Source organism: Dama dama, chromosome 15 (genome assembly GCF_033118175.1).
Source record: "Dama dama isolate Ldn47 chromosome 15, ASM3311817v1, whole genome shotgun sequence".
NCBI classification, from domain to species: Eukaryota; Metazoa; Chordata; class Mammalia; order Artiodactyla; family Cervidae; genus Dama; species Dama dama.
Window position 1 is genome coordinate 66171470 of NC_083695.1, and position 26508 is coordinate 66197977.

At 51.3% G+C, this 26508-nt stretch overlaps 1 protein-coding gene across 3 annotated transcripts; it reads right to left on the minus strand.

Annotated features, from left to right (window-relative positions):
- Window positions 1-201: 201 nt before the first annotated feature.
- PYROXD2 (pyridine nucleotide-disulphide oxidoreductase domain 2) lies at window positions 202-25221 on the minus strand. 3 transcript variants are annotated; one of them, XM_061162354.1, is made up of 17 exons: window positions 24913-25221; window positions 20718-20795; window positions 20552-20571; window positions 17780-17873; window positions 17626-17699; window positions 12689-12844; window positions 10399-10552; window positions 8132-8193; window positions 7942-8039; window positions 6392-6533; window positions 5895-6029; window positions 4560-4632; window positions 4162-4318; window positions 3640-3794; window positions 2814-2920; window positions 1225-1345; window positions 202-454 (listed from the first exon to the last, which is right to left on the minus strand). In XM_061162354.1, exons 2-17 carry the CDS (start codon window positions 20734-20736, stop codon window positions 384-386), a joined length of 1638 nt encoding a protein of 545 aa, XP_061018337.1. In that variant the 5' UTR covers window positions 20737-20795; window positions 24913-25221; the 3' UTR covers window positions 202-383. The 3 variants fall into 3 exon arrangements, with proteins under 3 accessions (XP_061018337.1, XP_061018336.1, XP_061018338.1); XM_061162353.1 differs by lacking the exons at window positions 20718-20795; window positions 24913-25221 and adding an exon at window positions 24587-24859; XM_061162355.1 differs by lacking the exons at window positions 12689-12844; window positions 20718-20795; window positions 24913-25221 and adding an exon at window positions 24587-24860.
- Between the last annotated feature and the right edge of the window lie 1287 nt (window positions 25222-26508).

Here is a 26508-nt window from a genome sequence, read left to right on the forward strand (position 1 = left end):
AGTAGACTGGGCCTCCCCAGGGCAGTCCTCTGATCAGCTGGTAGTGGGGGCCTGGCAGTGAGAAGAGGGTGCTTGTTGGTCACATGGATTGTTTGGAGCTGATGCTGTGAGATTACTGAGTATCCCAGACAAGTCTACCCCATGTGGTTATTACATATTACCTATTCCACTAATACGCAGAAAAAATGCAAACTATCTATATAAAGCAAAACCAGTTTATTCATGAAGCCTTGGATGAGAGGTTAACCAGGACCCCGTGTGACTTGTATGTTTCTTCTAGAACAGTGGCTTGGGCCTTGAGGACTTGCTTGCCTCAGGCCATATCCTGGGAAACTGACATCTCAAGGGTGAATTCTTCTTTCTGGGTCAGAGGTAGTTTGAGGTCACATGCTCCTGAGGTCCCTGAAGACCACGTGGGCTGCATTGCGTCCAGCGGCTCCCATGACACCTCCTCCTGGAAGGGAGCCTCCCATGAGCCAAAGCTGTGCTCACCCCCTCCCACCCTTCTATCCCCCCATGGGATTGCCAAGGCACCAGCCACAAAGCAGAACAGGGAAGACTAAAGGGTGGTGCTGGGCATGGGTAACAGAACCACTGGGACGATTATCAAGACAGATCCTGGACACCCCTCCAGGCTTCCTGAATCCATGCAGGAAGGGCCAGTGCCTGGTCCAAGCAAGTGTCCCCCTTTGCCCTTCCCAGCCTGAGAGCTGATGGGCCAGATGGCAAGACTCCCAGGGCACGAAACTAGAATGTGGGACCAGGGGTTGAGGGGAAGACCTGGCGGTACAGGCCCATCTGGGAGGCCGAGGCCCACGTAGCTCAGAGGAAGCACCCATATGAGATGAGCCTCCATGGGGTCAGTTAGGCCTGGGATGGGAGCAGGGAAGAATTTTAAAATTGAGAAACTGGACTGTGCTGATCCTTACTGGTCTCAAATATGGACGCAGAATTTAGACACATGGGTCCCTCACAACCCCCGGTGGGAACTGGAGAGATGCCTCCACTAGGACGTGTCCCCAGGCCTCACGAAGAGGGGGTGAGCGAACCTGAGGGTTCTGGCTGGAGAATTGTCAATGCAGGGGAGGGCTTGTTCTCCTGGGAGTTCCCTGCTCCCCTCCCTCTCATCTCCTGCCTTGTTCACCTTCCCCTCTGTCTGCAAGCTTCTGATGTCTGGCCAGCCCTCACCACCCACCCAGGGTAGTGGGACCGAGGCTCACTCACCAGGATGGGCCCCACTGCCACAGAGGTACAGGCCACAGAGGGGGCTGTGGTAGCCGGAGTGCAGGGGCACAGGACGCGCAAAGTACAGCTGGTCCAGGCTCATGGCGCAGTGGAACACGTTCTGCAGAGGCAGGGCCATAGTCGTTAACATAGGAGTGTTACAGTCTCCACCGCCTTCCCCTCCCCTGTTCTCCAAGGAAGGTTCTTCTTCTTCCAGGATGTTTTTGGGCTCTCGTGATGCAGAATGAGAAGAGGAAGAGAGGGAACAGGCACATGTCCCAGGGCTGGGGGTGAATTTTCCTAGAGGCATTTTTCAAGAAGGAAGAAGGGTTGGGTGCATCTTCAGAGGGTGAGGAAACTGAATGGGAGAGAAAAGCAGAGGAATTTGATTTATTTTGACTGCTAATGTGTTTTTCTTTGGCCAAGACACTCATCTGAGCCTGGGCCCCAGGATCCAAGGTCACAGTGAGTGGCAGACCAGGGTGCTGGGACCCAAGTGTGGTTCTACTCCAATGGCCTGGGTCAGACCAGCTGAGGAGGGAGGGGTGTGGGGGAAGGGGAAGATCACACCCGAGGGGTAGGTCTGACAAGAAGACCAACATCTGCTGGAAATCATGGTGGAGGTCACCATCACCTGCCCCTTCAGTGTGTCCCCAGCTGAGCTTGTTCTCTTCCCTGGAGTTTCCTCCTCGACAGATGGATGGCATCACCTCCCCCTCCTCGGCCTCCAGGTGGACCCTTTACGTTCCCTCCACCCCCATCTCTACACATGCATTTATCAAGATGTCTCAATCCACCTGCTCCAAGCTTTCCACCTCAACCCTTTTTCCCTTCCCTCTCCACTGCCTGGCCTCCCTCACTCTCTAGCCAGCCTATGCTGTCCAGTAAAAATATAATTGGAGCTACACATATACTTTTAAAGTTTCCATTAGCCACATGAACATTTAAAAAGAAACTGGTGAAATTAATGTTAATAATATATTTAATTTAACCCAATTAAATAATATGTTTAATTTAACCAAAATATCATTTCAACATGTGGTCGATATTAAAATTATTGATGAGCCTTGCTGCATTTTTTTGGTCTTTGCCATCTGGGGTGCATTTTATATTGAAACACATCTCATGTTGGCCTGGCCACATCTAAGTACTCAATAGCCAATCGCAGCTAGTCGCTGCTGTGTTGGTCCTGGTGTCCTACCCACTCCTTGCCTCCAGGCTCAGTGAGTGAGTCGTTGATAAATTGAAGAGAAGTGTGAGATCAAGCTGTCTGGGGGAGGGGAGGTCCCTCTGGAGAAAGGCAGATGGGGGATGCTGACACGGACGTCCGGGTAGAAATCCCACAGTTCTGGTGACTTGCCCAGTGGGCGCTGCCTCTCCCGTCTATGTCTCCTCTCTCCTCCCCCACTGCCTACAACTGACCATGTCTCTGTCCTCTGTCCGCTGTGGTCTCTGCCCCTGTCCTCCCTTCCTGCCTAAGGCTGGGTGTGGAGGGCCAAGATAAAACCAAGTGGGCATGTCAGGGAGTGGAGGTGCAAAGAGAATGAAGGGAGAGTGTGATGAAAGCCTCCCATCCTATACGAACTCACCCCCCCAGGAAGCCCAAAGACTCTCTCCAAGTCAGGGGGTGTGAGGATGTCTCTGCCCACCACGGAGCCCTTGAAGCCGGGTGCGTAGGCCTCGATGCAATCAAACACTGGGTGCCAAACAGGGAAATGAGACAGCGTTATGAAAAAGAAGAGGCTTATGATTATACAATTTGGCAAGTTTACTAAATTCATTAAACTCTACATTTAAAATGAATATTTTTATATGCAAATTATACCTCAATAAGCAAAACAACAACAAAACAAACAACATAGTCCACCAGCAAATAAACAATTCTTTATGAAGGCCTGTGGGTCTCAGATTATTCCAGCCTCCCACTCTTTCCCACCTTTATACTCCAACTCTAAACTCTGTCTCCCCTTGAATATGCAAAAATTTCTTCACCTCATTGATTCACTCAAGTTATTTCTTTTGCTTGGAATGCCCTTTGCTGCCTGGTCAACTCCTATTCACCCTTTAAAACCCAGCTCAAATGTCCCTTTCTCTGGAAAGCTTTCCTGTCACTCTGGCTTGTGGCTCCTCCTTTGGTTCACACAGCCTGTTGACTGTAAGATTGGTTTATTATTCTCCCCCATTGGACTGTGAGCAACCTGAGGGCAAGAACTATGTCTTTCTGGCTTTCTTGGCCCACAGCCTGGCCCCAGCAGGCACTCACTGTGTTGATTTTGGTTTTCTTGGGTATTCCCCTCTCCTTGGCACAGGCCTTGCAGGTGTTAATCTGGAGTGGGGCCATCAGGAGGAGAGGGGTCCATTCAGGCCACTCAGCCAGCTGTCACTATGGAGACCTGACGGTCTAGCTCTCCTTACCTCTGTCTGCGTAAGCGTTTCTCTGCTGCTCGTCCCAGGCCTTGCCTCCAGCCAGCGTGTAGGGTGTGTACTGAGTGAAGAGGGAGATGACGTGGCAGCCAGGGGGGGCCAGGGTGGGGTCCAGCGAGGAAGGGATGCAGAGCTCAATCAGAGGTCTGTGTACGACAGGGGAGGAGAGAGGGCAGGGCCTGAAGAGCAACGCCTGCCTGAGGAAAGGGGCTGTGGAGCCATCCTGACATGACGGGACAAAATGAAGACCTGAGCTGGGGATGCTGGGGCCGGATGGATCATCTCCGTAAGGCTATGGTGGTGTTTGCCTGCACGGGCTTGGTGACCAGTAGGACAGTCCAGACCACCCACGGGGAGCTCTCTCATCCCCAGGTCCCTGACTCAGCCAGACCTCCAGGCTCCAGGCTCTCGGGTCCCAGCCGGCCCAGGGAGGTGAATGTGCAGTGGGCCCTGCTCCCCCCCACACACACCCTGTGATCTAACCAGGGGCTCGAGCGTCTCCAGGTCCCCCACCTCTCGGAAGGCAGGCCATCCAGGGCGTCTTCAAAGGCCCGGTGGACAAGGAGGGTGTCCTCACAGTTCAGGTGGATGGAGCACTGGTGATGGGGCAATGGCTGGCCGCTGGGAGTGTTGGGGGCTGCCAGGAAGTCAGGCAGCCTGTTCACAGCCACTGAGAGACCAAAAGGGAGGGTCAGGGCCCAGCGGCCTGGGTCCTCAGCCCCTCCAGGGCCCTCCTTCTCTGCCCAGCACCTGCTCCCTGACCTGGTGGGCTGGAAACAAGAAGCATGAAAAAGTGTTTCACCTTCAAACAGGGGGCAGGAATAGAGACAGGTCAGTCTTTCCCAGACACGGAAATTTCTCACTCAGAAAATCTCAGAAGAGACAGTTCTGCAGTCTGCTGTGCCTCTTACCATTGATCTTGGTAACAGGCGACTGGGTGTCCAGTTGGGCGATTCTCGCCACGAACTCCTCAGGAAGCCACTCCTGAAAAGAGAAGGTTCCACCCTAGGGGTGGCTGAAGCCCCAAGGGGGCTGCCTTCCTGCTTTACTCAGACTGGTCCCTCAACCTCTGCTGCAGGAGATCCTCTCCCTCCCTCAGAGTTAGCCAAAACACCTCCTCTGTGAGGCCCTCCTGGACTCCTCCCACTCAGTATTAACCACTTCTGCCTGTGTACTTTGCCAGCGTCCTGGCGGTAAGCGGCCCAGACCAGCTCCTGCTATGGATGTGGCCCAAGAGCTGCAGCCTCTTTCTCCTCTGGCCTCTAAGCTCTTGGAAGTCTTGATGATCTCAAAATTGTCTTAAGATGCTTTTGAAACTGGTGCTTGCTGAATTTTATTAGTGGAATCACTCAGAAAAATGATGCCTTGTCCCCAAGAATAAACCCCACGTCATTGGGAACTCCATGCTCATACACATATTAGCACATCTTTGGGGGACAGGGCACATGTGGTCAATTGCAAAAGCTATTCCAAGTCCCCACCCCTCCCTATACAGACACCCCTTTCTATTGCCCTCCCACTGTGACTCTTGAGCTTGGTCATGAGACAAGGCTAATGTTAGCAAATAGGAAGCAAACAGAAGCACTTGCGTGATTGAGTTTGCTCCATTTTGCTGTGCGCCAGATCCTGAGGACATGTCTGGACTATTGCACTGGGGGATAAGAAACACATGGAGCAGAGCTGAGTCATCCCAGACACTCTGACTGAGACCCCTGGATTAGCCACAGCCCTTAGCAGGGCCCTCGAGTGCCCCTCAGCTGCTGGAAGATGTGTGGGTGAGCCCAGATCAGCTGAACTCAGTCAATATCAACTGATTCCTCCTGCTCCGTGTACTAATCCATAACTCTTGTGATATGCCCAGCAGTTGTGTGGTTATTATGCAACATTCATGTGATGATGGGTTATTGACATAAACAGTGGAATCAGAGCTGGTTAGAGGGGAAAAATCAGAACAGCAGGAAAGCTGTAGAAACAACTCTGGGTTGAAAATCAGACTTGGGTTCTAGCTGTGGCTCTGCCAATCGCCAACTGCCTGGGCTCGGTCACCTCACCTCCCTGGACCTTTCCCTCACCTGTGAGGCTTGTTGCTACCTGCCTGTTAGATAAGTGGAGAAGGACAGGCTTCCCCAAGTGTGGGGAGACTTGGCATTCACATCTCCCACCCTGATGCAGCCCCCTGAACCCCCAGGTTCCAACCCCCAGCCCCGCCTGTGCTGGGAGATGCCTCACCTCCTCCCCAGCCTCACCTGTGGCGTCAACTTCAGGAAGGTGATCTGTGGCGACGCGTTGGACAGCACCACTTTGCTTCTCACCTCCGAGCCGTCTTGCAGCACGACTCCTTGAACGCGCCCGCCACTGCTCACCTGCACCTTAGCCACCATCTAGGGCCACCGGCAGGAGCCCCCAGGACCCCCGGGGAGGGAAACAAGGGTTGGCTCTTGGGGGATTTCCACTGTTTGTGCTGCTCCTAGGCACTCACAGCCTTCTCATCCCCTGCCGATTTCCTGCAGATCCTGGTGAGGCGTCAGCCCACTCCCCAATGCAAAGGCTCACCCCAAATGTGCGATAGTAGTGCAAATTCAAAAGGAGACAGGCCTGGGTCATAGCTGCTCAGCCAGTGACAGTGTGCAGAGCCCAAACCCAGCCTTGTCCATCAGTAAACTAAGGACCCTCTGAATCTGAGACTGTGTTCTATTCTAAGATACTTGCCAAAAATCGGGGTGGGTGTCAAGGGGCTGTTCACCTTTTCGGTGAAGATGCTGACTCCGTGAGCGGTGGCTGAGCTTGCGATGGCATCAGAGAGGGCACCCATGCCACCCTGGACATAGCCCCAGGCCCCCCGAATCCCCTCCAGACTTCCCATCACATGATGGAGTAGCACATACCTGAAGACAGATAATCAGAATCAGTGGCTGGAGATGGGGTTTAATCTCCCCAGAATTCTAGGTGCAAATATTCTTTCTCTCTCAGTGCCTTGAATGGACCACATAATTCACTTGCAGTTCTACATCTGCACATGCTGTTCTGGAATCTAGAACCCCCTTCCTCCCTCTTCTTTTGTCTGGCTAATTCCTCCTGTCTCTAGAGTTTCAGATGAAATATCTCTTCCTCATGGGGGCATCTCTGAGCCTGGACCACACTGCCCCCCTGCCTTGTTTTCCCATCACAATGCCCACAGTAAATAGTTCTCCACTCCACATTCTATATCTGCCTCTCCCATGGGGATTTCAGCTCCATTCACTGCGGTGTCTTCAGCACCTAGTGCAGGCAACTGCTCCATCCATATTTATTGGAAGAATTAACAGGAAAAAAAAAATGTCTTAAAGGCCCATTTCACAAGCTGGGCAGTGGCAAAGCCTCCTGGACACCCACAGAGAAAAGGACCCGGAGGCCCCAGCTAGAAAATCCTAATTGGCTGGTTGATCTTGGTCAAGGTGTTGCAAGCACTTGCCAACGCACCCCCGCCTTTTCCATGGCCCTGGGAAATTTGGGGCTGGCTTACTGTGTGTTGAAAAACGACTTCCGAGGGATGCTCTTATCCCTCGAGAGATAAGCCACATTGACAGTTTCTAGCTGCATCTTCTGGTGCCCTGGAAATGGCCCAAGACTTGGCAGCATCCTCTATCCCTACACACACACACACACACACACACACACACACACACACACACACACCCTCCATTCCTGCTCCTACAGGGCTCATTCAGTCATACCACAAATGCACACTTCACTGTGTCTGACTGCCCCCTCTCGGATGAGGCTGTCAGCACACCTCCCACTCACAAAGGGAAAGGCAGCGTCCCATCCATGTGAAGGTGTGTTTGTGTGTGTGTGCGCGCATCCTGGAACCCAGGGAAAGGGCCTGCGGGAGAGGGGCAGGCAACGGGGCTTCGTGGGAAGGGGAGAGAGGATAGATAGATAGGTAGATGGATAGATGATGCATAGATAGAGAGAAGATACTCATGTTGAGACATCACAGCAGGAGACAGGACCGAGGCTCTTCTACTGCAGCAGTGGGGAGCAGTGGCTAAGAAGGAAGACTTGGCAGCGGTGCGGGGGTCAGACAAGTCGGGCTGGAAATCAGCTCTGCCCTTACTAGCTGGGTGACTTTGGGAAGGATATATCCCTTCTCTGAACCACAGCTCTCCAGTGTTGCCTTGAGGGTTAAATGAATCCTGTGTGAAGTAGTTGGCGCCTGCCTGGTTCATCGGGTGAGTTCAATGAGTGATAGTTTTCGCTCTTGCGGGGGTATCTGCGCCCCTCCCACTGCCCCACCTCACCTTCCACACTCACCCACTTCCTGGAATGTAAGGATTTGTCATGGCTCCAATCACTGCATCCGTTGCTAGAGTGGCTTTTAGAGGCTCAGACTCAAACCACTGATCCAGCACCTGGGAAAGCAGAGTGGCAGGGAGAAGGGCTTACCTGGGGAGCAGAGGCCCCATCATGGTGAGGTCCAGCCTGAGGCTGGGGCACCACTCACCTTGGCGGCTGGAGCTGTGAGGACCTGGTAATACTGGGGCAGCTGGGCTCCCAGGATGCAACCTGAAAGAAGAGATTCATAAAATGTAAACCGAGACAGGCAAGAAGGGAGCACTTTGATCCTAATGGCTCTGCACCTGTTTCTTTATCTATAAAATGAGAGTCATATTTTCTACCCTTAAAAGCTATTGTGAGGATTAAATGAGGTAGGTAAAGCATTTCTGAATCTATAGGCACTTAATACATTTTAACTGTTAGAATTATTTTGGGGCCATTTTAAATTTGTATCTTACTCTCTTTGAATTCTCTAAGGCTGTACCCTGGGAGGCAGTGGTTTGGCTAACCCATTTCTCTGACACTGATTTAAACTAGCTCAGAGAGTAACTGGGCACTAGAACCTTGAAGGTAGAGGTCATGAACTCTAGGTATTTTGCCCCAGTGCCGAGATTGCTGTCTGGCACATAGCAGTTGCTCAATAAATGTTTACTATGTGAATGCTTGATGCATTTTTATTGCATGAGGTTCCTTGGACTGGTGATGTGGGAGGCAATGTCTGCTCTTGACATTTGTGATAGATTCTACTAGCTTGGCTCCTTCACCCTCCCCGTGTCCACACACTTTGCCCTGTAACTGCACTGCCTCCCACCCTAGCTGAGTGGACCTGCCTTACTTCCTGATTCTGGGCTCACATGATTTGCTTGGCCATTGGAGTGTTTGCCAAATTGATGCAATCAGGGGCTTGAAACTGGCCTGCACCTCGGGGTTTGCCGTCTGCACTTTTGTCATTGATATAAGAAGGTCATGCCTGGACGAGCCTGCATTTTCCAAGAAGAGGATGAGAGGCACCTGGAGCAGGGCTGCCCCAGCCACAGATGCATGCATGAGACCAGATGAGACCAGCTCAGCCCAGTTGGGACTGGCTAAACCATGCAGACACACGAGAAATAAGGGTTTATTTTTACATGCCACTGGAATGTTGTAGTTTGTTATGTGGCAACTTTGTGACCACAGCTAACTGGCTCAGTATTTTTGTAAAATATAGACGGTCTGGTCTTTGTATCCTTGTTGTTTGTCGTTCAATTGCTCAGTCGTATCCAACCCTTTGTGACCCCATGAACTGCAGCACACCAGGCTTCCCTGTCCTTCACTATCTCCCGGAGTCTGCTCAAACTCATGTCCATTGAGTCAGTGATGCCATCCAACCATCTCATCCTCTGTCATTCCCTTCTCCTCCTGCCTTCAATCTTTCTCAGCATCAGGGTCTTTTCCAGTGAGTCGGCTCTTCACATCAGGTGGCCCAAGTATTGGAGCTTTAGCTTCAGCATCAGTCCTTCCAATGAATATTCAGGGTTGATTTCCTTTAGGATTGACTGCTTTGATCTCCTTGCTGTTCAAGGGACTCTCAAGAGTCTTCTCCAGCACAACAGTTTGGGTACACCTTGTACCCTAGAGGAGTGGTAGAAAATAATAGCAGGCTTGGTGAAACTTCCCTTCTCATACTCACGGCAGACATCACTAATTCGCCACAGACATTTTCCTGCTGAGTCCAATCATCTAGCATCCTTCTTGTATGGGGGCATCTCTTCAAACTCTCTTGGCCCCATCTCTCTCAGCCTACCCCAGCGATGGCTATGGTGATGAGTTATATGCAGGCTCCGGCCAGCTGCACTCAGTGCAACCTGACCTTATCTCACCTCAGGCCTGTAAGATGCGCTTCTTCTTCATTTCTTCCCTGGGGCCTCTCTGACACCATGACAGAATACCCATGGGACTCGCTTGGCACCCATAGATGCACAACCCAGAAGTTAGTGCCTCATGTGGGAGTTAATACCCATGGGGGCAACCTCTGAATGCTGGGGAACAGAACACAGTGGGTAAATGTTTCCCCTTTCTTCTCCTGGGCACGTTGTCACATGCATTCCCTAAGGCTCCTCAGAAGGTCCAGGCAGGACGTTATCACTCACAGTGGTGGCCAGTTCAGTAACGCACCCTGGTACTGACTCTCCCTCTTTCCCATTCCTCCTCCTTTCCCTAGGATCCCCCTTCAAAATGAACTACTTGAACGTAAGCCTTTGGTTCAGGCTCCCTTTTTAGAGCATGCCAGCCTAAGATAAGACTGTCTCACTTACAGTGCTCTAGGCAGCCCCTGTTAATTGACAGCAGTTGGCAGGCTGCCTCAGAGGTTCAGGCTTATGTCCAATCATGGAGAAATTGGGCTCAGCCACATGAAGGCATTCATCATGCACTGATACCCGCCCTTGGACTTACCTGCCTGCCACAGGGGCTTGAGGGTGGACAGCGACTTGAGCCTTTGTAGCAGGGAACCCCGCTGGAAGGCCTCCAGGTCCACCGGGGCTGAGTCCAGCAGAGGGTCAATGGCCAATGCCAAGCGATCCATGAATGCCTCATATTTGGGAAAGGCCTGGAACAGGGCTCTGAGTCAAGGTCCCACTGCCTAGAACTCTACAGGACCCTGTCCCCATGATCTGCCCTCCAGACCACCTGGCCTGCTGCCCCCCAGCCAAGCCTTGATGATTCCTCAGGCCCCACGCCCTGCCAAGCATGACTCCTCTTGGCCGTGCAGAGTTACCCCCAGTTCTAGGTCTGTGCACTGTGTCAGCACTAGGGGCGGTGAGAGAGAGCCTGCATAGTAATAGAAGGAGGTCACCAGGGGGTGGCAGGGACAAGGTCTAAGGCTGGCCAGTTGTCAGCCATGGAAAACTCAAACACCCTAGGACATGGTCTCTGTGATAAACCAAAGACCACTTAAAAGTTTCTTCTCTCTGTCCTGTCTTTCTATGTCTTACTGGTAGAAGTAAGATCTCATGCTCTGTACCCCAGCATGTTGACTGTTCCTTCCTGGTCTGCAAACCCCACCCCGCACATCCTTTCATCATCAGCAGGAACAGAACCCTGCCTCCCTTCACCCCACAATCTCCTACAACAGAATGCATATGACAGCCTGGTTATGACCCCTCTTCCCTGGATGGGTCACAGGAGCAGGGATGGACATCTATGCCACCTGAGGCCCTATCTTACTTCTTAGCCCAGAGCTTTTAATTTTTGGTTCTAGAACCCTTGGATATACCCATGGAATTCTAACACCTGTTACATTAAGAAAAGCTCTGTGTTGAATTGCACTGGAGACTCTTGATTAAAATGAAGGTAAAACAGCTTTCTCTGCAACAGGTCTTCAATGTGACAACGTGCAAAGACAAAACCAGAATTCTGGTCCTGACTTTCCACACTGAGATGTGGCCTCTGCCTCCCATTCCTGTGGTCACCAGCCATGGCTACGGCCACTGTCCTGTAGCCCAGGGATCCAGTCTTGTCCTGAATCCTCTCCAGTGCATCTGAGATGGGTAGGACTTGGAGGAGAGAGTGTAGGGAGTGCAACCTACAGAGTGCAACTGTACAAAAGACTCATGTGAAAAGCACTTAAAAAGAAAAAAAAAAAAAAAAAGCAAAGCTCCCCAAGTGACCTGATTGTCCACCAGGTTAGGAAACCACTGGTTAAAGAGAGAGGCTGGATCCGTGGTTTTCTTGGTTTTACCCGATAGTAGATTAAAACAACAAAAGTCATCCCGCATGGATTGCTTAACCCAGGTTCTTCTTAGAAAAATGTCTCCACCAAGATATGAGTTAATGCTATGCCACTGGCTTGTATCTAGGCTTGGTACGACAAATGGCCATTCAGAGAATCTTTTTCTGTCTGTAACACCAATCACACCAGACCCATTACATTCAATGACTCATCTAGACAAAGCTACCCAACAAACTCCTCGCAGTGCAGTCCCAAGGGAAAAACTGTGCCTTCTGCATCAGACCTGCTCATCATCACGGATACATTCTTGCCTTGGGCTGCCAGGGAATGATGCCAAAATAGATGAATATTTATTGTAACTCTCTTATCCTAAATTCCTGATCCAGTTTGTTCTATCCTTAACTGTCTCTGATTCGTCCTTTTTTCTTTTTGACCTTCACGTGCTTTAATGTGGATAACCACTTGGAATTCTGTCTGAAAGAAGGAGAGGTATAAGGACATATCAGTGGATTCCCTTTTGAAACTTGAACAGTGGCTTCATGCTGAACACAAACGGGTTTGAGGGTCTCCCGTGTCCACTGGTCTTAGCCACTGTTCTCCACCCCTTCTCTTTGCAGTGCCTAAGATCAAAGGCTGGCACAGACTGGAGCCCTCGTAGGGCAGATGGGGTGGCCTGTCCACACCCTTGTGGCCTTGGAAAACCTGCCCTAGGAGAATTCCAACCAGGCCCATTTCCTTTCAATAGTGGCCTCCAAAGGACTTCGCTGGGGGTCCAGTGGCTAAGATTCTGCACTTCCAATGCAGGGGGCCCAGGTTCAATCCCTGGTCAGGGATCTAGTTTTCACATGCTGCAACTAAATATCCTACATACTGCAACCATAAGACCTGGGGCAGTCAAATAAAAAAAAAATTTAAAAAAGAGCCCATCTCTCAGCAAATAATGTTTAAAAAGAAAAAAGAGCAGCCTCCAGGCTGAGATGGAGGAGAATATCTATCAGTGGTAACTTTCCCTACCTGGGCATCCTTCCTTGAGAACTGGGCGATCTGTTTCTGATTTTCCGCCATGTCTGTGCCCAGCAGAAGAGACCGGGGCACCTTGCCCCCTGCGCCCTCTTCCAGCATGGGGGTGAAGGAGTAGGGGTTTCGAAGATGAAGCCTCAGCCCATGTTTCTGCAGAACACAGACAGTACAGGTAAACATTTGAAGGGATCTGCCCATGACCCTTCTCTGATTGTGCTTGGGTGACCTGTATTTTTTTGGGCTCCAAAATCACTGCAGATGGTGACTGCAACCATGAAATTAAAAGACACTTACTCCTTGGAAGGAAAGTTATGACGAACCTAGACAGCATATTAAAAAGTAGAGATAATACCTTGCTCACAAAATTCTGTCTCGTCAAGGCTATGGTTTTTCCAGTAGTCATGTATGGATGTGAGAGTTGGACTATAAAGAAAGCTGAGCGCTGAAGAATTGATGCTTTTGAACTGTGGTGTTGGAGAAGACTCTTGAGAGTCCCTTGGACTGCAAGGAGATCCAACCAGTCCATCCTAAAGGAGATCAGTCCTGAGTGTTCATTGGAAGGACTGACGTTGAAGCTGAAGCTCCAGTACTTTGGCCACCTGATGCGAAGAGCTGACTCATTTGAAAAGACCCTGATGCTGGGAAGATTGACGGCAGGAGGAGAAGGGGATGGCAGAGGATGAGATCGTTGGAAGGCATCACCAACTCGATGGAGTTTGAGTAGACTCTGGGAGTTGGTGATGGACAGGGAGGCCTGGCGTGCTGTGGTCCATGGGTTCACAAAGAGTCCGACTCGACTGAGCAACTGAACTGAACTGAACTGAGTTGTATGTATTTAGGTACCTGTATGCAGGTACCCAGGGGATTCCCAGGTGGCGCCAGTGGTAAAGAACCCGCCTGCCAATGCAGGAGACATAAGAGACGTGGGTTCAATCCCTGGGTCAGGAAGATCCCCTGGAGAAGGGAATGGCAATATATTCCAGTATTCTTGCCTGGAGGATCCCATGTGCCAAGGAGCCTGGAGGGCTACAGTCCATGGTGTAACAGAGAGTTGGACATGACTGAAGTGACTTAGCACGAACATATACATGTAGTTTCCCAAGGGATGTGGTCCTGGTTCCTATCTTTGATATAAGCACATAAAAAGCTCTCTTGCCCAGGCACACTCTGGCAGACCATACCACACCATGCGATGCCACACATACCTACCCCGCCATGCTATGCCACATTACCCAGTGCCAGGGACTGTACTAGGGCTTACAATGGTTACATCACAATGGCTCTGTTAGTATATCATCCTCACTGTACAAATGCAATAGCAGAGGCTCAGAGAAGTGAAATAACGTGTTCAAGGTCGCACAGGGAGGCGGATCCAGGTTTCAAACCACATCCCTGTGACTCCAAAGTCCTGGTTCTCAGCAGTAGTCTTTAAATGCTCCCATTTCAGAAATAATTAAAACTGAGAAAGACACAATAAAGCCACAGTTATGTGAAAATCCATACTTACAAGGTAGATAAATTATTCACATAAAAAAAAAAACCCTTTTATTTACTTTGCAGACTCATTTACTCCACGGTCACTTTAAATGGAAGGTCCCTTGATGCATTTAAAATATTTGATTTACAAATATTTGATTAGCACACAGAACCTTCCAAGAGCACATTTACTTCCTCAGAGAAGGTGGAGATAAAAGGGGCCTGTGCTACCACTACAAATAAGACTTCCTGTTTCCTCTAGAGACTTTTTTCCTAAACCACTTTTTTGACACGTGATTGACATACAAGGAGCTGTATGTATTTAAGGTATGCAACTTGACAGATTTGGCCTCTAGAGACTTCTTCCCCCAGATACACTTTGGTCTGCTCCCACCTCTTTGAGGTCTTTGCTCAGATGTTACCTGAGCAGCATGCTCAGCTCCCCCTGACTCTTTGGCTCTGCTTTATTTTTCTCCAAAGCACTTATCACCACCTGGTCAATGACATACTTAGTTTTCCTCTGTCTACCCAGGTAGAATGTGAGCTCTGTGAACTCAGGGGCTAGTCTCTTTTGCTCAGCGCTGTATCTGCAGCATCTAGACACCATGTGATCAATACACAGTCTATTGACTAAATGCACTGCTGCAGACAGGGCACCACCCAGGAGGACAGAAACGAGATCTGTGAGCAGAAGTGCTAGGAAAACACACAGAAACCCAAAGAGGCCTTTCCAAAATTACAGCAGAAGTCTCCCCCAACCATGGGCATTCCAGACTGCAGGATCTCCATGACTGAGCATTGTGGGGGTGAGTTTGAGTGTTGGAAGGGGTGGGGCTGGGAAAGCTACTGGATCCTTCCTAATGCTGAGATGGGGAATTTCTTTGATTACGAACTGGAGGAATTTCCAGCTTGGCTCCTCTTGATACAGTGAACTCTCTACCATGCAGGAGGCACCCTCAGTTCCTCTGAGTCTCTCACCCTTGACCTCCCATCCATCACCAAGTCTCAGAGCTCAGCCTCCAGACCTTGTCTACATCTCCCCATCCCCCTGCCCCGCCTCAGGTCAGCTGGCACCTTCTGAGCCACCCTGCAACCACTTCCACCACAATCCACGCCATCCAGCAGGAGGACTGATCTTTCATAAAGTCATGAACCCCATCACCTCGCTTCCCAATTCAGCACCTCCTCTGTCTCCCTGCTGTGCTCAGATAAAACGCAGGCCCTTCCTTGCAGCCCACAGGCCCAGGCTCCTCTGGCCCTGCCCCTCTCCCATACTGTCTGCTGCCCCTCTGCCTGGTGCTTCTGCTCCGGCCACTTGACCTTCCTTTCCCTTAGGCCTGTCCACTCCCACTTCCTTCGGACTGGAATACTCTCCCCTCAAATGTCCACAGTGCTGGTGACTTCTTGGCATTTGAATGTCAGCTCCAATGTCCCCCCCCCCCCCCCCCCCCAAGGGAGGTTTTCCTGGTCACCAGTCCAGGCTGGGCCTCCAGGCCCTCATTGTCGTGTTGCCTTATTTTCCTTTCTACAGGTGTGCTTACCTCCACCTGAAGTTCTCTCACTAACAGCTCAGCCTCGCCACCCTCCCTCACCACCTTCGGTCCACATGTCTCTCCCAGGGCCTGGCACAGGGCAGATGCTCAAAAACATTTGCTGAATGAATGAATCAATAAACCCCCAAAAAGGGATCCAAGAAGAACCCAGAGTTTGCTTCAGGTCTAAGTAGTTGAACATGGTTCATTTATTTCTCTGATTCCCGGACTTTCTCCCATAAAGAGAGTGACTGTCATGTCTGACTCCTTGTGACCCCATGGACTTCAGCACGCCAGGCTTCCCTGTCCTTCACTATCTCCTGGAGTTTGCTCAAACTCACGTCCATTGAGTCGATGATACCATCCAACCATCTCATCCTCTGTCGCCCCCTTCTCCTGCCCTCACTCTTTCCCAGCATTAGGGTCTTTTCCAACGAGTCGGGTTTTCACATCAGGTGGCCAAAGCATTGGAGCCCCAGCTGGCTGTCCTGGGCACTGTGCTAATGATGAGTGAACACCAACTACTACAATAGCCTCACGAGAAAGGAGGAAGAGGAGCCTCCGTGTCACATTCGGAAACTGGCCTGGCCTCAGAGGTGAGCCATGTTTCTCCCATTAGACGTCAACAGTCCCACAGTGATGATACAATAGCCTTCTGAGGCTGGTAAGATTACACCCCTATCTTACAGATACAGAAGACAAGGCACCTCAAGGCTAAGTCACACAGCTGCTAATGGCAGAGCAGGGATTCAAAACTGAACAGTTAGGTTCTAGAGGCTGAAATGGCAGCCCTGTGCTCTCCCCAGGACAGAGGTCGGTCCTGAGAGCTCACATCTGAGACCTGACCCACGGCCACCAGCAAAGTGCACGAGGCTGAGCAGGGTGGCTACCAAGATGCCCTTGGCGGCGGCACATCAGAGCTCAGAACAAGGGGGAGGAGTCGGCTAGACTTGGCTCCTCAGTCTTTTCCTTGTGTGTGAGCTTAACCCCCTGAGTTCCCCCATAAAATGGGGGCTCCTACCCATGCACTTGCCACCGTGCATATCTAGCATGTCTGAAAATTGCCTTCAGCAGTAGGCTGGTTTGTCTGGGGACAGAGACCCCTCCCCAGGCCTTGGCAGGATTTCACCTGATCCTGGCTGGTGACAGGTGTGCTCGCTGTCTCGGGGACTCAAAGAATCATTTCTTTCATGGGTGACCATGGCTTAATGTCTTATTAATTTCAAACTCAGCGCAGAGTTGGTGCTGAAGTGCTGTCAGCATCATACACAGATGGCACCCAGGACCCTCTCTGAGCGGTGGGTGACAGAGGCACCCAGCAGCTAAGTGGCTCCGGGAACACACGACTGTGTTTGTCAAAAAGGCAGCGAGGGGTAAAAGGAAACCGAAAGAGCGGGGGCAAGGCTGCGGACTAAGGTAAGGCTAAGAGGAGTCAACAGGGGCAGACTGGGAGTTCCCAGGATACCCTACAATGGCTCAGGAGCCTGAAGAGCTGAAAGTCTGACTTCTTGCTCAAGCTGCGGGGATGGTGACTGGCTCCCAAGTCTAAGGAGGGCAGCAGGTGGGCCTAGGACCTAAGGCAGCTTTGCAAACAGGTGCCCGGGTGCCCAAGGGCTCCTCTGCGGGCTGGACAGGGCCCCAGGGAGTGATGGACAAAGCACAGCCAGGATGGCATTCGTGTAAGGGGTCAGCTGCTGCAGCATCTAGGAACATGGGCTTTGAGACGTTTGATTTGTGTGTGAAATTTCTCAATCTTTAAGACAACAGGTGAGCCAGACGAAGCCCATCTGTGGGCAGGCATCAAGGAGAGCATGGGAGAAGACACACCCTCAGAGGGAAGAGTAGCAGCTGCCCACTTTCCCAGCCCCCAGGCCACGGAGCAGGTGGATGGACACACACATGTATACACACACACATTCTTACCTTCAGCTCCAATTCAGAGTAAATCTGCGGTCGTAGCAGGCTGAGGAGGTAGGACGCTCTGGAGAACTTGAACCCTGAAGATGAATTGGATGAAGACAGTCACAGTGATCACCAGTGGTCACCCCCACATCCCTCACCCACCTCTTTGGCTCACCTGGGATTATCTCCTCTGTAACAGCCGCACCCCCGATCACGTGGCGTCTCTCGAAGACCGCCGTGTTCACCCCAAATCTCTGCAGGTATGCCGCCTGGGACGAGGCACACAGGCCTTCCCTTTATTTCTGGGGTCGACCCGCAGTCTCAGGGACCTCACCACAGGGCTGGCTCAAGCTGTCCCTTCCTCTGAGATGCCCTTCCCCCGCCCTTCCTTAAATGCCCACCTCCTCAGATGTCCTCTGAGACCTGACATGACTGCTCACGCCCCTCCACTTCCCAGCACCAGGTGACCTTCCCTCCTGCAAGGCCTGGAGCCTCTGTGAGCTCATGCCCATCTCCTGGGCGGGGTGGCGGCAAGCAGCCCGGGGGGGCATGTCATGTGAGCACTGACACCGTTCCACTCCCCTCCTTTCCTGCTGGGGCGACCTCAGTACCTGATCCATCTGGCCTCAATTTCCCCCTGTGCAAAAATGGGGCTGATGATAGCAGCAGCCACTTTTCCTGCTTCACAGGGCTGCTGTGAGAATTCTCTGAGCTGGTTCCTAGAAGGAACTTAAACAGGGGTCCCCTTGGCACATGGGGACATGTTCAGTCAAGGAAGCTATGATTATAATACGGTGTCATTTGGGGGAACAAATGTTTCAAGGGAGAATATTAATTTTTCTCTAGCACTTGGTGGAAAAGCAATAAATATTTGTTGAACCAAACTAGTCCTGCATCTACTGACCTAAAATGCTGGCCCTCCCACCATCACCACAACCAAGGTGATAACACGGATGGTGTAGCTCAGAAGGTAGACTTTTGGTGACTGCTATGCCAGATGCTGTGCAAGCATCGTCTCATATGATCCACCTTAGAGGCAGGCACCGTGATTCTCCCATTTCACAGAGGAGGAAAGTGAGGCTCAGTGAGGCTAACAGCTCAAGTTCACAGAACTGATGAGGAGAGGTGTGGGAACTGAACCCGGTCTGTACACAGAATCTACGCTCCTGACACACCCTCACGAGAAAGGAGGAAGAGGAGCCTCCGTGTCACATTCGGAAACTGGCCTGGCCTCAGAGGTGAGCCATGTTTCTCCCATTAGACGTCAACAGTCCCACAGTGATGACCACAGACAGAGGTGGTCTGAGACCACGATACATGTGACAGAGCAGGGCCACTTCACAATTGTGTCTTAGCAAAGACGAGACAGGGTCTGTGGATCACCTCAAGATCCCAAACACTGGCTCTCCTGGCCAAGATGCACGATGCTATGCGTGCGTGGTGACTGCTCTCTGCATGCCATCTCCCCTCCCTGCAGACACGGTTTAGAAATGCCCCCCCCCCCCCGACAGTAACCAATCTAGGGCCAACTCCCTACTTTCTGAGGCTGTCCCCAAATCATCCAGCGAAGTGCACAACCTAGAGTAAGTTCTTCCTATATCCTTTCATCCTGGGATGCCCCAAGGTCACCTTTTGTGCAAGGCTTCTTGAGCCGGGCTCTCAGGGCACATCATCTATTTCCCTTCCCCTCAATTCAGTGAGGGTGGGCATTTTAATTCTCATTTTATCATGGGTCAGAGAGATAAGCTGACTGGCCTTAACCTTCACAGGTGGAAAGTAGCTGAGCTGGGAGACAAACCCATGTTCATATTAATATAAAAATCAGTGTTTTAAATCATTGATCACTTGAGTTAAATAGGGGGCTTCTCTGATAGCTCAGTTGGTAAAGAATCTGCCTGCAATGCAGGACGCCCTGGTTTGATTCCTGGGTCGGGAATATAAGCTGGTGAAGCGATAATCTACCCACTCCAGTATTCTTAGGCTTCCCTTGTGGCTCAGCTGGTAAAGAATCCACCTACAATGTGGGAGACCTGGGTTCAATCCCAGGGTTGGGAGAATCCCCTGGAGAAGGGAAAGGCTACGCACTCCAGTATTCTGGCCTGGAGAATTCCACGGAGTGTATAGTCCATCGGGTCGCAAAGAGTTGGACACGACTGGGTGACTTTCACTTTCACTTGAGTTAAATAATGTCCCCTGTAACATGTTCGAATAAAACTGCTATACTGGGGGAAAGTATTAAGACGTAACACAGGTCTCCTGGCTCTCCACATTGTTGAGTCCCCTGCACTCATATTCTAGAGCAGACGCTGCTCAGGAGAATGTTCTGTGTGAATCTTGAGGCCTGAACCTCCATCACACACTATGGCCTCCGAGGGGTACATGGACTCTGGTTTGAGAAGCACAGCCTCAGGGTCACCCTGGCCTGCGGTCAGCCTGGGACCCAGGCGCCAACTGTGCCGGGGCAGGGCCCTGCCTCCTCTGCTGGATTGGCTCCCTCACTGTTTCCAGGGTGCACCTTGGACCATGTGTAGCTGCATGTTCCCCAAGGTGGTGCCTGGCCTAGACCTAGCTGGGGAACACTGGCTCTATGTACAAGGACAGCCCACCATCTGGGGTCACAGGGCCCCCAGCCCCAGTTACCTGCTCCCTAAGGTTCCAACCTGCCTCCCGTGTTATGTCTGTTACACACTTTCCCAGCCGTTTATCACCTTGGTTTTGAAAGGTCAAGGGGGAAACCTATGAGCATTAAGGAGAGGCAAGCAATCCTATATCGTCTTTAAGGACTGTGGATGTCCACTTGAGCCAGTCACTAGTCAGCACCAGGGTGAGGGGACCGGCCGACCTTTGCTTCTCCCCAGTGACCCTCATCCTACCAGCTTCCTCATACTCCTGCTGGGAGCCACACACCCAGGGGCCAGTGAAATGGGGTGGAGGGGGAGGGACTCACAGCCACCAGCCCGTTGTGTCCTGCAACGAGACAGAGGAGAGGGGAGGAAAGTGACACTGGTCAGTGCGCAGATACATTGCTTGAGGAGTGTGGCCACCCACCCCTGTCCCCATGCCCATGAAGATCCTGACGAGATAGCAGAACTTGGGGGACCCCTCACCTGTACCTGGATGTTGGAACAGCATCTAGCTTGATACTGTAAGACACCTGGTCTTCGGGGAGTCACAAAACCCTGGTTCTTGCCCTGAATTGAAAAAAGTCCTGTCACCTTGGCTTGGCCGATGGCTCATGCTGGAGTAGGGACAAGGGGAACCCACAGGCATCAGATGAAAGCGACCCCACAAAGCCTTGCTGGGCTTCCAGCAAGGGAGGATGAGAAGATGACTGTAGGAGGGAGTGTCAGAGTTGACCTAGGGGAAGAGAGGGAGGCATGATTGTGCTCTGAGGCCGGTGTCCCTGGTCATCCAGGTGAGTGCTGGTCATGTGGACAGCTGCTGCCAAGCAGGGCTTGCTTTGCCCAGGCAGGCCGCACAACTGCTCCAGAAGGGGAATCTTTGTCAGTTTCCAGTGTTCCCGAGACAGAAGAGCTCAAAATGAACTCAACATATACAACCTCAACATTTGCTATAATTGCTGAGTGTGCTTCAGGGTGCTAGACGATTGGGCAGATTTGTCTGGTATAAAGTTTCTTTTCAAAAATTTTAGGCAGGCAGCCTCTGGGGTGCAAGCCCTGAACTTGGTTTGGGGTCCCATGTCCCACACCAAGTCCATGGCTAGCAAGTGCCCCTCCAGCTCTGAGAAGCTTCAGGATCACTTGAAAACGTGTGTCATCACTGATTCCTGGAGCCCTCCCCAGAATCGACTGGGCAGGTTGGGGGCAGGGACTAGGATGGACTTCACAGAAGCTCCCTGGTCATTCAGATGTAGGTGGTCTCAGACCCACAGGCCTAGCACGTGTTTTATGAACTAATATTGAATCATCATGTGATAAGCATGTCATGATCTATTTGATTATATTTCATTTAAAAATGCTGGTTGATATAGTACTGGTTTTACCTGCTTTTGATAATTTTCTTAAGAAAGTTAAAAAAGTGTGATGGATGGGAATTATGAATGAATTGCAATCTGAAGTCTGAAAAGTCATGCTCTCAAACACATACAGTGGATTAAAGGCAGACTGTCCTGGGCTCACCCTGGTGTCTGCCGTCTTTTTCATGTGTAAACAGAGGGCCTGCTGGGCTTGCAGTGTCGCAGGGAGGATGACCAGTAATATACCTAAAGCACTTGTGCCTTAGCGGACCCATAATCAGTGCTGATCATAAATCCTGGAAAACTAATAAAGGCTTCCAGGCAACGGGGTCCAGTTCAGTCATCACATGTAAGCCCGCAAACACACAGACCTCAAATGGCAAAGGGCAGGGATCCAACAGCCCAAGTTCCTCCTCCCTCCACCACTCCCCCACTCTAGCTGTGGCTGAAACTTTGTCCTGCGGCTTCTGGTGACCTCTCTCTTCCCCTGGAAGGAGTCTTAATCTGCGGGCTCAGCTAATCTCCAGGCCTGAATGCAGGGTTCCTTAGGCAGTAGGCACAGAGGGATGCGGGGGAGGCGTGTGCTGAACGTGGGTTCCCGAATGTGTAGGCTGCAGGCGCCACATCAGATCCACTCCAAGAGCTGGTTAGGTGTGATGATCCCCTCAGAACCCTAATCACCAGGTAGGGAGCCCTTGAACTGCATTTTAACAAGCTCCTTGGGTCATCCTTTAGGCAAATTTGGTCAAATAACTGAATCAGGGTGATGCCCATGTTACTGGTGTTACTTCAGGGAGCAGAGATGATCTGCATCTCAGAAGATGCTGCTGTGCTCCTCACTCAGGTTGGATAAGCCTTCAAACCAGGTTTCCTGCCTTGCTTGGCAATCAGAGAAGCAACATTGAAGAAAAATTCACATCTGGGACGCACACTTGTGAGCCATTCACCTAGGTACTTGGGGACCTAGGATCAACTCTCTCTGCCAAGAGACAGCAGGGGTGGGTTGTCTCCAAGGGCAGAAAAGGGGGAGTAACTTCCGTTTACTGAGCCCAGTCAGTGGGCACTGGAGCTGGAGTCCCCCAGCCCTGGAAGTTGGTGAGACAGTTGTCAAACACAGCCCCTGATAAAAATTATATAAACTTACATATAATGTAATAATGATATTATTACATAATGAAATAATGATATTAAAAACAAAGGTAATCTCGCTCAAAGCTTGTCACTTCCTAATTGTTTTACTATATTTTCCTGTTGTCTATGCCTTCACGGTTATTTACATCCATGGACACATACAGGGGCGACGCTACCTGATGATGCCTGGCTGCATCTCTCTCCCAAATTCACATCCAGAGACATCACGTTGGTAACTTAGAAAAAGGCTGCAGTGGGAGTATTCATACCATGGAAATCCACGAACACTACACACCAGGGCCTGGGGTTTTTTTTTTTTTGGTTGTTAGACTTAAGAAAGTGATGGAGAAAATGCTAATAATGCAAATTAAACTTAACTGAGAGTTGTGCCCATAGCAGTTACATTGTGAAACAGAGCAAACAGTTGAGGAATTGTTCTTCTCCTGTTTGCAAAATATTATCTGACTGAGCAAGATCATTCCAACTGTTGAAGGAGGAGAGAAGTTCTGACATAAATCTTTGTTTCACTTTCCTTCTGCTCTTTAAAGAAAATAAAAATATCAAACAATGTTTCCTTCAGAACTATTTTCATTTGTCTAATTGCAGCCGTAGGTTGGTTACTGAGTTTGGCAAAAGTCACAAGCACTTGCTAAGAGTGGACTGGCTGCCTGGAATTTAGAGTATTGTATATTTTATCTGCAAAACTGTGCTACATTTCTTTGACTTCAGTATTTACAATAAACTTATGTATGGATATATATGCATACATTCTCCCCTGGAGAGGTTACTGGTAAGCACTTACCAGCACAGGACAGCTCTCTGTAGGGATGAAAATGAAGAAAGGCGCAAAAAGGGATGCAGCTTTAAAGCTGTGTGATGAGCAGGTCTTTGCAGGCCTGTCATCCCCTTTCTGTATAAACCCAGTTGGAAATGTCAGAAGCAGAATTTGAGGCTCCCTGTGAGTGGAAGGCCCCGAGAAAAGGAGCCTGGTCCTGGCCTGGTACCTCACAGGCTCAAGGTGGAACCAGTGCCCTGCAGCCTGGGGCTCAGCAAAGCGCAGCAGGATCACTGCAGCGGGTCCTGTACAACCCAGTTGGGCAAGGCAGTGGGGGCTGTCACTTCTGCAGATAGGCGGGAGGACCTCTGGGACTCGTGTCACTTTTCCCTAACTCCCCTTGACGGAATGACTATAGTGTCTTCAGGATGGCCTCAGTGGTCAGGTGCTGGTGACCAGAACTCAGGTCACTTGTGTTAACTGTTCACACTAGTTAGTCGTGTCTGTTTGTGACCCCGTGGACTGTAGCCTGCCAGGTTCCTCTATCCATGGGATTCTCCAGGCAAGAACACTGGAGTGGGTTGCCATTTCCTTCTCCAGGGGATCTTCCAACCCAGGGATTAAATCCAGGTCTGCACTGCAGGCAGATTCTTTACCATCTGAGCCACCAGGGAAGCCCCAGAACACTTGGGCTGGCAGGATTTCACAGGTCTGTTGTACCAGGGCTCCTTCCTTGCAAGCCTTATCTACCATTTGCTTTCCAAGAATGTGGCAGCAACTAGCTAATTTCACAGGAGATACATGGAGACTCCTGAGCTCACTTAGCCCCCCTGGTCATCTTGGATGGGAAGACTCAAGCCCATGGAGGGCGAAAATCTGCTCCAGGCCACACAGCACATCGACGGCAGAGCCAGCTCCAGAATCCTGGCACCTGCTCGCAGACCGGTGGAGTTTTCACCCTAGCACTTGCTCTCACCCCAAATCCTGGCCAGCCTGTGCCAAAGCAGTGAGAAGCCAGGGGCGTGGATGCCCCCCACCCCTGACCAGGATTCTGAGCAGGCTGCCCTCTGGCCCCTCAACTCCAGCCCAGCCCGCTTTACCTGCGCCTACCACCACTGCATCGTACTCAGGCTTCAGGCGTCCCCTGGTGTCCGAGAGAGCTCGTCTCCACGCGCGGTGGGGAGAGGCACCCATGGCCCTGCTGAGCCCTCGGCCATATGCGGTCATTTCTGCCTAGGACTAGGCTGGGAATTTGCTTGCAAGCAGCCTTTTGTGCCTCTCCAGGCAGGGGGAGGAGCAGGGAGAAGGAGGAAGAGGAGGAGCTGGAGCCCAGCTGCCGTATTTGGCCCTGGGCCACGACTAAATGGGGACACTGAGTTGCCCGCGGCCTGGCCTGTCTACCCGGGGCAGAGTCATGGGCGGTCACCTGTTGACCTGGCAGAGGTCCCGCGCCTCCAGACCTCCAGAGCGATCACTGTGCTGCTCATTCTCCAGGGCTCTGCTGTGCCAGGCGCTGTGCCGACCAGTCGTGCAACCCCTCATGTGGGCCCCAGACGGGGAGCACTGAGGCTCAGACGAGTGTGTGCGCGCGCGTGTACATGTGTGTTCCAAAGGGCCGTTCCCTCCCCTGCGCTGTCCTGCTTCTCATTAAGGAATTCAATGTCCAGGATGAGCTGGGGGTGGGAATCCAAGTAAAGAGATGGACTCTGGTCCAACTTCCTGTCCTTCCAGCTTGTAACAGGGAGTTGCTCTATGCCTGCAGCAGGCTCAGGGACCCACTGCCTGAAGGACCAGGGTCTCTGCAACACTGCAGGGGGAGGGGGGCAATCTGCCCCAGGGACATCCGGAGAGCCCCGTGTCCTTGCCCAAATGCTTTAATGACATCTGCTTCACAGGCTTTCACAAAGCTGGAAAGGTTTGGGGGGCTAGTTCAGTTCTCTGTGATTCTGGGGTCTGCCTTTTTCTTTTGAAGGTCTGAACATTTCTCTTGCGTATTTTGGTACCTGTCTCATTTCCCAAGAATCCTCAAGGATTTAAAGACCACATCTGTAAAAATGTTCAGCTAAGTGCTCACTCTCCTGTGCCCTGTCCTGAATTAGGGGCCCCTCTGCTCCCTGCCCACTGGTTAGGCCATTCCCCATGTAGGATAAAAGCACCCTAGGGGTTGGGAGTCTCTGTACACCTCTGACATCTGTCAGCCTTCTAGAAACCCACTATTAGAAGTGCATTTCACAATTAGGAGAAAATGTGGAAAATTGCCTCTGGGTAAGAGGGACTTCTGGGGACATTTCTACTCTCAACTCAGACATCCCTCCACATGCCACGGAAAATTTACACTCTGTGTGTCTCTGCTAAAACACAAGTCAGGACCTTCTCCTCAGTGTTATTTATAATACTGAAAAACTAAAAAGACTGGTTAAACTGGACTTGCCACATCACATAGCGGTTAACAGGTAAGGGAAAATAGCAGGTGACAAGAGTGGAATCTAGGCTTTAGTTCTTCCCCTTTTGCTCTTCTGTATTTTCCACAATCATGTGGCAATTCCCATTGGTGAAGTCAGGACATTAAGGAGGAAGGCAGTCCCCGTCACCGCCTGACTGTCCCTCACTGCCACCTTCTGAGGCCTTTAACCCAAGGTGTGGTTCTAGCTTTTCAGTACCCATGACCCCGCAAGCTTCTCACTTAAAGGGAAAGAACAGTCTTTGCGTGAAATTCGGCTCTCATCTGGTGTCACATGTGAACCCTCGGCTTCACTGCGCCGTGCCCGCTTTCTCCTCCTCTCTTCCCTCTGTCCCGGCCGTGGCCTCTCAGCCCAAGTAGTAGGCGCTCCCAGGCCCCAGGCCCTGCCGGCCTCTTGTCCTTGTGTCTGTTCTCAGGTGGGGGGCTGCACCCAGGGCGGTGCTCTCAATCCAGGGCACACCAGGACCACCCCCACCCCGCCCGCCCCCGGGAAGCTCTGAGAAGCCTCACAGCCTGGGATCCGTGGGACTGAGTGACATGGACCTCTGGGGCAGGGCTGGG

Bases quoted from the DNA above. Each gene is read 5' to 3' on its own strand.
- PYROXD2 (XM_061162353.1), bottom strand. From the start codon at position 24,713: ATGACCGCATATGGCCGAGGGCTCAGCAGGGCCATGGGTGCCTCTCCC. The intron at 6,030-6,391 runs GTGAACAGCCCC...CGGTGGCCCTAG, and splicing joins TCAGCATCTTCACCGAAAAG to ATGGTGGCTAAGGTGCAGGT. The intron at 4,633-5,894 runs GTGAGGCTGGGG...TTCTCTTTTCAG, and splicing joins TCCTGAAGTTGACGCCACAG to GAGTGGCTTCCTGAGGAGTT.